The 11,308-nt window shown below is 58.9% G+C and overlaps 2 protein-coding genes across 3 annotated transcripts; one reads left to right on the forward strand and one right to left on the reverse strand.

The window, feature by feature from the left end:
- Positions 1-345: 345 nt before the first annotated feature.
- Positions 346-5,475, forward strand: GFAP (glial fibrillary acidic protein). Of its 2 annotated transcripts, none has more exons than XM_014884774.2 (9): positions 346-809; positions 1,298-1,358; positions 1,739-1,834; positions 1,901-2,062; positions 2,347-2,472; positions 2,669-2,889; positions 3,073-3,116; positions 3,750-3,835; positions 4,114-5,475. In XM_014884774.2, the coding sequence occupies exons 1-9, from the start codon at positions 361-363 to the stop codon at positions 4,153-4,155; spliced, it is 1,287 nt and encodes a 428-aa protein (XP_014740260.2). In that variant the 5' UTR covers positions 346-360; the 3' UTR covers positions 4,156-5,475. The 2 variants fall into 2 exon arrangements, with proteins under 2 accessions (XP_014740260.2, XP_088035916.1); XM_088179790.1 differs by having other exon boundaries at positions 1,739-1,822.
- A 2,169-nt stretch (positions 5,476-7,644) lies between these two features.
- Positions 7,645-11,294, reverse strand: DNAAF19 (dynein axonemal assembly factor 19). Its single transcript, XM_014884792.2, has 3 exons — positions 10,757-11,294; positions 9,643-9,793; positions 7,645-8,221 (listed from the first exon to the last, which is right to left on the reverse strand). The coding sequence occupies exons 1-3, from the start codon at positions 10,915-10,917 to the stop codon at positions 7,754-7,756; spliced, it is 780 nt and encodes a 259-aa protein (XP_014740278.1). The 5' UTR covers positions 10,918-11,294; the 3' UTR covers positions 7,645-7,753.
- Between the last annotated feature and the right edge of the window lie 14 nt (positions 11,295-11,308).

Below are 11,308 nucleotides of genomic sequence, written 5' to 3' on the forward strand. Positions count from 1 at the left end.
GGGACGGGGACCGAGGCTCCAAGGCCACCAGCCAGTGCTTCCACAGACCCCGTGAGATGAGAAGGACTTAAGAGGCTCCAGCCTCTTATCAGCTGATCTTCACTAGCAGCACCCCATGGCATCGCACCCAGCCCCCTCGCTCGGGATGCCCGTGACCACCGCTCTGTCCCCGCCCTGGCGCGTCCCCCAAACCCTGCAGTGCCGGCTGGGGGGGCAGCGGTGGCCAGGAGCTGTGCGGCGGTGCCCGGGCTGGGTGCCAGGGCACAGCCATCCCGCCGGGCGCCACAGCCTGGCTCCGTGCCCGGGGCTCCTGGGCTCTATAAAAACCCTCGGCCGGGCATATCGCGCCCACCGCCCGCCATGGAGAGCCGGCGCCTGTCCTCCCACGGCCGCCGTTCCGGCCCCTCCATGCCCGTGTACCGGGTGCTCCCCGCAAGCCCCCCGGGCCGGCTCCGGCTGAGTCCCCGCCTGGGTCCCCGCCTGGGCTCGGGCAGGGTGGATTTCTCGCTGGCCACGGCGCTCAACTCGGAGTTCAGGGAGACGCGAACCAACGAGAAGGTGGAGATGATGGAGCTCAACGACCGCTTCGCCAGCTACATCGAGAAGGTGCGGCTGCTGGAGCAGCAGAACAAGGTGCTGGTGCTGGAGCTCAACCAGGCTCGGGACCAGGAGCCCTCGCGCACGGCCGACATCTACCAGGAGCAGCTGCGGGAGCTGCGGCGCCGCGTGGAGCACCTGGCCACTGCCAAGGCCCGGCTGGAGATGGAGAGGGACAACCTGGCCCAGGACCTCGGCAGCCTCCAGCAGAAGTAAGGCACTGTCCAGCTTGGGGTGGCTCTGGGGACCAGGGCGGGCCACTTGGAATGGGTGTCAGGGTGACTGACAGGTAACCACTGGAACCACAAGTGGTAGCAGGGACCAGCATGGACTCCAGGATGGTGATCAGGATCTTTCTGGTGATGGGAACCATGGTGGTAACAAGAACCAGGGTGACCCCTGGGACGAGAATGGAGTCCAGGGTGTACCCAGGGGTCAGAGATAGGAGCAAGAGCTCCTACACCTGAGACAGGGAGCAGGGTAGCCCTGGAGACCAGGGACTGGTGTGCACCAGGATTGTGATGGGATATGGGTGACCCCTGGGAACAGTGTGGGGGTGTGTGGGGTGGGCACAAGAGCTGACCTGGGTTTGGGGGGTACTGGTGTTATGGGGCTGTGTTGGCCCAGGGGAGTCTGTCCGTGGGCTGGGAGTGATCAGCAATGGTGCCAGATGTGTAACTGTGCCTCTGCTCTGGCACAGGCTGCAGGACGAGGTGACCCTGAGGCTGGAGGCTGAGAGCAACCTGGCTGCCTACAGGCAGGTGAGGGCACGGGCCAGATCCCAGCTGGGCCTCTTTTGGGAATGGGCAGGGATGGGGTGGGGATGGACAAGGATGTAGCAGAGACAGGAAGGGATGGACAGGGTGGTAGGAGGGACGGGCAGGAGCAGGAACTGAGGGACTGGTATGTGTTACAATGGGCAGGTAGGGAACAGGAATGGAGCAGGGAAGAATGGGAAGGGCAGGGATATTGAGCATGGATGGGCAGGAATGGCAGGAGCAGGCAGTGAGGGACTGGGAAATGCTATGATGGGCAGAGAGAGGCAGGGCTGGATGGGAGCGGGGGGAATGGACATGACCAGACAGCTCAGGACAGAGGAGACCCAGGTGGGACAGTCCCTCCTGTCCCCCCATGGTGACAGGACGTGGACAATGCTGCCTTGGCTCGCCTGGACCTGGAGCGGCGCGTGGGGACCCTGCAGGACGAGATCGCCTTCCTCCATAAGGTCCACGAGGAGGTAACCCCGCTCTGGGGCTGGGGTCCTGGGGTTCAGGGGGCTGCCCTGACCCCCCTGTCCCCACAGGAGCTGCGGGAGCTGCAGGAGCAGCTGGCCCGGCAGCGAGTGCACATCGAGGTGGACGCGAGCAAGCCGGACCTGACGGCCGCCCTGCGCGACATCCGCAGCCAGTACGAGGCCATGGCCGCCAGCAACGTCCAGGAGACCGAGGAGTGGTACAAGTCCAAGGTGCAGTGGGAGCTCTTTGCCCCACACATGGATGGCCTGGCTGTCTCTCCCTAGGGTGTCACCATCTCGGGGTTGATCACCCGGGGTTGGGTGGTTCTCGGTGATGTGCTGGGTTCAAGATCTCTGCTGTCCCCACTTGTGCCAAGGATGTTCCTCCTTGCCATGTGTTCCTGGGGCCATGTCCCTGCTGTGGAGCAGAGCAGGGCTGTGTTCCCACACTGTGTGCCACCAGAACACATCCCTGCCCTGTGCTCCCATCCCGTGGCACACGTCCCCTCTCCCAGTTTGCAGATCTGACGGACGCGGCCGCCCGGCACGCCGAGGCCTTGAGGGTGGCCAAGCAGGAGGCCAACGAGTACCGGCGCCAGCTCCAGGCCCTCACCTGCGACCTGGAGGCTCTGCGGGGCTCGGTAGGTGACAGCCATGGGGTGCAAGAGCAGGGACACAGCCTCAGGGAGCTGCCGCCATCAGGGGGTTCCCTGGCGGGACCACCACCCAGTGCCAGGGGAATGGCTGGTCCCCAAGGGCAGGAGATGGATGGGAGAGCCCCCAGCTGCTGGGAGAAAGTGGCCATGGAGGGTGTCAGAACCCCCCGTGGTCCCCCAGAACGAGTCCCTGGAGAGGCAGCTGCGGGAGCTGGAGGAACGCTATGCCCTGGAGACAGCTGGCTACCAGGACACGGTGGTGAGGCTGGAGCAGGACATCCACAGCCTCAAGGAGGAGATGGCCCAGCACCTGCAGGACTACCAGGACCTGCTCAACGTCAAGCTGGCCCTCGACATGGAGATCACCACATACCGCAAGCTGCTGGAGGGCGAGGAGAGCAGGTGACAGCTCCACCCTGCCCCTCACCCCACCCCAGCCACGTCCCCAACCAAGCCCAAGTCCTCGTGGTCCCTCTGGGGTGTCCATCTGGGTTGGGGACCATCCTCCAGCCCTGCTGCCACAGCCCCAGGCAGGTGGAGCTGAGGGGCCTCGTGCTCTTCCCAATGTTTCCGTTGTGCCTGCAGGATCACCATCCCTGTGCAGAGCTTCTCCAACCTGCAGATCCGAGGTGAGGCTGTGCCCCACACGTGGGCAGGGGGAATGGGATGGTGGCACAAACAGGGGTGGCTTCTGGGGGTTCTGTGGCAGGAGAAGCCACCTTTGCCATCCCTGCCCTATTCAGAGGAATCAGGAGGTTTTTCTCTGAGTCTCAGGGAAGCAGGACTCCTGAGTGCTCCCAGGGTGGGGGAGGAGGGTGCCATGGCCATATCCCCAAGGCTGAACATGTCCCCAAGGCCGATGATGTCCCCAACACTGATCACATCATCATATCCTCAATGACAACCACATCCCTAAGGCCAACTGTGTTCCTCAGCAACAACTGTGTCCCCAAGGACAACCCTGTCCCCAAGCTCAATCACATCCCAAAGACACCCATGTCCCCACGGTCGACAACATCTCCAAGGCCAGAAATGTCCCCAATTGTCCCCGCAGCCCAACTATGTCCCTAGGATGCATCAGATCCCACAGCCTGCCACATCTCCAAGGACAACCATGTCCCTGTGTCCCCAGGGGTGCTCTCTCTCATGGTTCAGGGGTTTCCAGCCCAATCCATTTTCTTTGGGCTTCTCCTCTTGAGTGTGGCTGGAAGGGCCATTCCCTGGGCAGGGTGTCACTGCCTTTTCCTGCCCATGTCCCCCAGAGACCAGCCTGGACACCAAATCTGTGTCAGAAGCCCATGTGAAGAGGAGCATCGTGGTCAAAACTGTGGAGACCCGAGATGGAGAGGTGGGAAACCCTCATCTGTGTCACCCACACTCCATCCCCACCTCCCCCCAGGGTGTCCCCAAGAGACTTGTACATGGGGCAAGCCCCACAGGCAGCCCAGGCAGGGAGCCAGAGATCCCTGAGAGTATGCATGATCTGCCCTGGGTCATGGCAGAGCTGGGGCTGGCAGGTCATAGCAAAAACTGTCCTGTCCCTGTCCTTGTCCCCAAACTCGTTCAGGGCTCAGCCTGTGGCAGAACCCGATCCTTGGCTGACTGTCCCTCTGCCTCCCCCTCCAGGTGCTGAAAGAGTCCAAGCAGGAGCACAAGGAGGTGCCGTAGGGCGGGGGAGCCTCAGCAGCCGCAGCTCCGCAGGTCCCGCCGCAGCCGCGCGGGAGCCCCGGGCCGGGCACGGGGCACGGGAGGGACCGGGGGCGCTTCGGCGGGGGCACCTTCCTCCCGTGCACCCCTCGCCTCTCCCACGTGCCCCCGTGCCCAGGGTCCGGTGGCATCCCGCCAGGGGCTGTCAGACAGCAGAGCGCCCGTGGGACCGGGCAGCACCCGCGGGAGTCCAGCGGATCCTGGAGGATCCGAACTCCCCGCCGGGGTGCTGCCACATTTCTACAGCACCGGGTGCCGGGGCCTTGGGGACCCTTCCTGCCTCATCCTGGGTCTCCAGGGGCAGTCTGTCCTGTTTCGATCTCCATGCACCGTCAGACAACACGATGGTGCCAAGAGCATCTCCCTGCACCCACTCTCTGGTCTGGGAGACTTCCCTGGATCTCCCCAGTGCACCCAGAGCATCTTCGGGTGGGGGGATGCAGGGTACGAGGTACCAGCTGGAGAGGGACATTTCCCTGTCACCAAGCGCTGGGTGAGCTCAGCTGGGAGGCAGGGACAGGAGGAAGGGGAGGATGAAGAGGCAGGGGTGGAGGAAGAGGAGCTCTTGGGATGGTGTCAAGGGGTGACAAAACGGGCATCAGGAGGGGTTCCTGAAGGTGCTGGGGTGCCCAGGGTGGCTTGTGGGGCTACACAGTGGCCTCAAGGGCTTCTCCTGGCACCGAGCCATGGGACTGTCCTGATCCTACTGAGTAACTGTGACCAAGGTGTCCCCAACACTGGCAGGAAGAAACAGATCTGAGGCGCTCATGGTGAGGAGTGACCCATGGCCCTATGGCAAGAGAACCTCAAGCTTGTGAAAATGGAGAAGAGAGGGGTGCAGAGGAGGAGAAGGAAGGTGTCGGGGCACTGTGAGGATCTCACAGCACGAGGTGTCACCTACAGTCTTTGCTGCAGCCACTGACCTGAGCAGGACCTGCCTGATGCCACCTGACAAGGGAACAATGACCCCGCAGCACTTCCTGAGCCCTGTCAGCCTTTGGGATGAGCACACAGCTGCCCTGGGGTGCCACCCCCTCGTCCCCCCTGTCCCCTTGGTCAGGTGCTGAGCAGCTCTGCTCTGACTCCAGAAACACAACACCCGGTCCTGTAACTGCCATTCCCAGGGCAGGAGGTGTTATGGGAGAACTGGGTGGTATCCAGAGTGGGAATGCAGGGGGATGGTGCAGGGCTGGGACACCACGAGCAGCCTCCCTTGCTACTGAATTAATGCACTAACGCTGCTGCAGCTCTGGATGAGAATAAAGCTAATGAACACACTGAGCTCCCATGGCTCTGCCTGCATCCCCCTCTCTGCAGCCAGAGCAGTGAGATTTTGGGAATATCTGGGGTAGTGGGGACCTCTGGGAGCCCAAACCATCCTAATGGTGCAGGGGAATGTGCTCAGGGCTGAGCCCCAGGGCACGGATACACTCCACAAGGGACTGAACAGAGGGAAGGGGGGGCAGGGATAACACCCACAGCCACAGTGGGGTGGGAGAGATCCCCTTCCCAGGATGGGAATCAGGGATCTGCTGGGGGTTATTCACCCTCAAACCCAGCTCCTTCCCCACACAGTCCCAGGCTGCAGCTCCTGGGAAGCTCCCAGCTCTCAGCTGTTGGGGCTGAGGGTGGATTGGAGATCCTGCACATCATCGTCATGGTTCAAAGGCCAGAGCATCACTGGGACTCTCAGTGCCCTCCTGGACAGAGGGGTTTTTGTTGAAATCCTCAAGCCACATCCTCAGAAAAAGGAGATGAGCCTGGAGGGCTCAATGCTGAGGATTAAGTGTCCACCAAAACACTGCAGAGATGTCACGACCTCTGGGGGATGACTTTTGAGTCAGGCACAAACATTGACTCCCAACTGTGCTGAGCTAAAAACACCCCAAAAGCAGCCACTTCTGAAAAAAATCACCAGATCAGTGTGAAAAATATTTTTTTCCTTCACAATTAAAAAAAACCAAAACAAAAACTAAAAGGTATGGATTTGCTCCAGCTGAGGAGCTCAAAAGGAACACTGAAGGGTTTGGAACACATAGTACTCACCATGGAAAACAAGGCAAACAAGGGTGAGAAAAGCAAGTATTAATTGGATTAAAATAGTTTGGTGGATGTTTTTAGCAGCCTCTTAGAAAAACAGCTGTAATAAATCACTGGTGCAGATCAAGAACTCTACAGAGTTTGGCCAGAACATCTTGCACCAGCTCCAAGTATTCTTTTGAAAAGGACTTTATTGAGCTTTAACTCCCACTGCCAACCAGTGGCAGAGCCAGGAACAAATCCTGGCAGTGTGAAATCCCACCTGGAGCAAACCCTGGCATTGTCAAATCCTGTCTGTCCCTACTGAGCTGTGCCAAAACAGGGAGGTTCCCACATCAGTCCTTGCTGTCCCACTCCTGCTCTGAGGGGAGGGGGAGCAGGGACTTGGCAGTGTTTGACTGTTGATGGCCAGAACACTGGGAATTTCCAATGGCAGGATGGTCCAGGGTGTCTGAGTGCCCCGTGGGGATGATGTTCCAGCCTGGATGGGCTCTAGAGTGCCTGCCAGCAGCCACTCATGTGGGCAAGGATGATGATGATGCCCATGTTTGCTCCCAGAGGACCCTGTCTGGATGCCCAGGTGGGTGAGGATGAAGATGATGATGATGATAATGATGAAGCTCATGTTTACTCCTCATGGACCCCACCTCTTGGCAGCTCAGGTCACACCATGAACTGGCTGACCTGGAAAGGGTCCCAGTGGGTTTCACAGCCCCATCCTCTGTCACCATTCACACAATCTCTGCTCCACTGCATTTCTCCTGAGTCTTCCCACCAAACCCCAGGGATTTTGTCTTTCCCAAGAGGTGGGGATACTGCTTCCAGCCTTGACATCCTCACCCTGAGCCTTGGCACCACTCACTGTTCCTACCAGAGCTGTGACTTGTGCTGGGGCTGTTCTGGCATCAAAATCCTCTATCCCGATATTGGGTAACTCCAGGATCTTCTCTTGTTGAAGTCTCCAGCCCTCAGCTATCCTCAGGTGTGCAAAGGCAGGAGGAATGGCACCACAGCATAGTGCAGGGACACACATGTCCCCTCAAGTGGCGCCACAAAGCCCAGTATTCCCATGCCAGTCCTTGGGGATGAACCTGGACCCTCCATCATGTGCCTGGTGGTTTCTCCAGGGCAGGTGAGAATAGGTGGCTCCAGTCTGCTGGGATGAATGCCATTTGCTGCACTGGGTCTGGGCAAAAAATGTACCTGACAGTTGTCAATGTCATCAATTACATCTCCTAAAACCCCTCAGTGACCGTGGACAGGGCTGGAAGAGGAAAGAGACTATTTGGGTTTGGGTTTCTCCTTCAAAACTACCACCCAATGTTTTCTTTCCTGCAGTTTTCTCCTTATCCAAGAGAATCTCCCATACCCATCTGTGAGGACACTGCTCAGAGATCACAGCACCACAGCTTGGGAGCTAAATTTTATTTGTGCCCTCGGTGATGGCAAAGTCAAGTTCTGGGTTTTTTTCTGAGCCTCTTTTACCTTGTTTCTGCTCAATCCTGGTGCTCCTGTTCCCTCAGCTGACCTGGTAACACTTCATCAGCTCCACCACTGTCCTCTCCTCCTCAGTTTCCTTTTCCAAGTGGGTCTCCATGGGATGGGCTTCCCTCCCTGCCTCACAGTTGGCTGGGCTGCCAGGCTGTCCAGCAGCCTGACAATCCCTGCTCTGCAGCTTCCTGAACAAATCCTGCCTGCTCTCCTTCTCTGCCTGGCTCAGGAGAGCCACGTTCAGCCCGAAGCGCTTGGTGCCCGCCAGGCTCTGTAGGATCTGAAGGACGGCAGCTCTGTCTCCAGGACAGATGTTCTCTGCCAGCACTGTCAGGAATTCCCCCAGGAGACCAAAGCCCACATCAACCTGGAAGATCCTGCCCAAGGCCTCCCCTCCGAGCTCCAGCAAAAACTGGTATTTCTCTGTCCCACTTTTGAAGCATCTGCGCCAGTCTCCGTGAAATTCTGCAGCAGTCCTGGGCATGTGATCCAGTTCCTGAAGGAGAAAAGAGACACTCAGTTCCTTTTGTTTTGGTCCCACTTGAAGACTTTGATCCCCTCACTCTGATCAGCCCATGGACCACCGAGATGTTTTTACCAGGGGCTTTGGCACCACGAGGAGCTGCTGAGGGGGAAAAGGGGAAGACAAGGAAATGCCAGGTGCCTTTAACCCCGAGAAACCACGGAACTGCAGGGGGAAAAGGGAAGGGTGGGTGAGATGTGACACCCAGTGTGAACACAGACGGTTGTGGAGTGACCCCAACCCCAAGCAGAGTCAGACTCTGCCCAGCCTGTATGCACCAGCACTGCCTGAGAAGGGATCTAACAAAGACTGGGAACACTCAGCACTGAGAGGAAAAACAAGGGAGTGGCAGAGAAAAGGTGGGAGATGCAAACCCCAGAAAATGTGCTGGTACCAGCCGGCATTGGTGGGTCTGTGGCAGAGCAGAGACTGAAAGCTGAGCTCCAAGTGGCATTCCTGAGTAAAGGAAATCCCACTTTATACCAGTTCTAATTAACTGCTGAGCCCATCCCTGCTGGGTCACCGACACACAGGCAGAAGGAGAAGGCAAATGTGCAGCTTTTCTACAGCCAGGGAACAAAGCAGTGACATCAGCTGGGGCTGAGCACAGGGGGAAAGCTCTGGAGAACTGAGCCTGGTGCTGATGGGATCGGGAGCAGGGTTTGCTTGGAGAGATCATTGCTCAGTCCAAGGAAACACAATTTTTGCAGCTCAGGAGAGTTGCAAAAGATTTTATAATAAACACAGGTCAATGAAATCCAGCATAATAAACAATCCTTGGGATTGTTTATAAGGCAATCCATGAAATTGCCTTATCATGGGAAACGTCCATGGCAAACATTCAGTGACCAGGACACTCCAGGGTGGACAGAGCCCATGGCAGGGCAGGACTGAGGACTCCAATCACAAATGACCTGGACAGAAAATGTCCTGTCCCTGTTTCCCACCACTGAGGGTGTCAGTGAGCTCATCACGCTCAGTAAGGATTAACCCAACCCAGCCCTTTTCCATGATCATTAAACCATGGACAAAGCACCAGCTGTGCTCAGGGAACCTCTGCAGCCAGAGGTTGTTCCAGGGAGGATCCTGGTGCACAGCCCCGGCTCTGGGTCCCAGGCTGCAGCTGCTGGGAGCTACTCCCAGCCAGGAGGGACAGCTCCCACAGACTGTTCCTGGCCACCATGGGGGGCACTGGGAGCTCTGGGTCCAGGGTGGGCCTCCATTCCCTCAGGGATGGAGCAGACTCTCCCTGAAGGGGCCCAGCCTGACCCTGAGCTGATCTAAACCCCAATACTCCAGGGTGAGTCCTGAGTAACTCTTGCATTCCAATTAACACCCAGATGAGTCTCAAGTCATTTTCTCTGTAGATGAGGCCCTGGCAGCCTCTCCCTCACCTGTGGGGTCTCCTTGACCTGTGGGATCTCCACAGTGTGGCCAGGTGCTGCCTTGCCCGGGGCTGCACAGGGATTCCACAGCACATTCCTCCTTTGGCCCAGCCTGTCCTTCTTCTCCAGAGGCTTCAGGTGTGAGGCCAGCACAATCTCCCTAAAGGGAACGGGGACAGGAGGGACACGTGGCAAGAGATAAAACACTTCGAGGCTTCAAGCTGCTTCTCTGAGCCAGTTTCTGACTTTGGACTGTATGGATCACCCAGAGGGGCTGGACAGGCTGGAGGAGCAGGCCCTTACTAATACAAGGATAAATCAGCTTAAAATCCCTCAGGAATCCCATCAGAGGAACTGGCAAGATATCTGGGGGAGAAGACACTTGAAAGTGTTTCCCTGCCTCTCAGGGATCAAGTAGCATGGGGAAATGAGACAGCTATGAATCCATGAATGGAATTTGATTTGGTCCTGAGGAATTTGATCAGAATGTTTAAGTGTGATCTAAGTCCTGGATCTATCTATGGATCCTCGATGTCAATGGACAAGGAGCCCCCAGATGGATCCATAGGGAATCCAGGAGTTTGGAGGGCACTGGGAGTGTCTAACATTGCCCCATGGAGCAGGCCTGCCATCCCAACCTGCTCACAACCCCCTGGACAAAACAGTGAGAGGACAGGGAGCAGGAACAGGCGGGGAATGGCACAGGGGACACTGTCACCCTCTGCTTCTGCATTCCCATTACGGCCGGGGGGTGTGGGGAGAGACGAGAGGCTGTGTGTGGGAATGGGAAGAGGTGACAGAAGGTGTCCCCTTCTGGGGAGGGTACTGTGTTCTGGGGAGGGGACAGTGTCATTCCACTGCTGGCCACAGCCCGGCAACCACAGGGACCGGTCACGGAGCACGGACAGGTCTCAGCCCACATGGGGCCACCTGAGGAGTTTTGAGACAAATCTCAGCCACGGCCGAGTGTCCACACCTGCGGGCTCTGTCCTCGGGGCTGCTCTGAGCATCCCGAGGCTGCTGCCCCTCGGGTCCCCCAAGAGCAGTGCTCGGGCCATCAGCTCCGAGCTCAGAACCCGAAGGGTCCCGAAGCCCCAAAACGAGTTTCCGGCTCCTCCCGGACCTGAACTGGTCGTAGTCAGGGACGCCCTGGCGCAGCGCCCGCAGCTTGGCCTCGCCCTCCCGCTGCCGCCGCTCGTCGTCCGCCAGCGCCGCCCGCAGCTCCCGCTCCAGCGCCGGCAGCGCTCCGGCCGGATCCATGCCCGGATCCATGCCCGGATCCATCCCCAGGCACCGCCGCCACCTGCGGGACGTGGGGACGGCGCCCGCCTAGGGGCACAGGGACTCCTCCTGTCGAGACAGCTCTGCTTGCGGTGGCTTCGAGGACTCAATTCTGTCACAACAGCGCTGCCAGGACTGGCCCGACAACCCCGATCTTATCGTGACAGTCCTGCCTTGCGGTCCCCCACTGTGACAGGCTAAAGGCCGCGCACGTGGATGGCAACTGGGAACCTCTCCCCTATTGCGAAAATCCCCAGGCCCTGACACACCGCCTGCCCCAGGGCCCCTTGCTCTGTCGCGACAGCCCCGCGGGTGACGAACACTTCGGCCCCACGGCCGCTCTCTCTATCGCCGCAGTCCCGCTCCCGCCGCTGGAGCGCCGGGGCCGCGCAAG

This window comes from Sturnus vulgaris, chromosome 27 (genome assembly GCF_052056855.1).
Source record: "Sturnus vulgaris isolate bStuVul1 chromosome 27, bStuVul1.hap1, whole genome shotgun sequence".
Lineage (NCBI taxonomy): Eukaryota > Metazoa > Chordata > Aves > Passeriformes > Sturnidae > Sturnus > Sturnus vulgaris.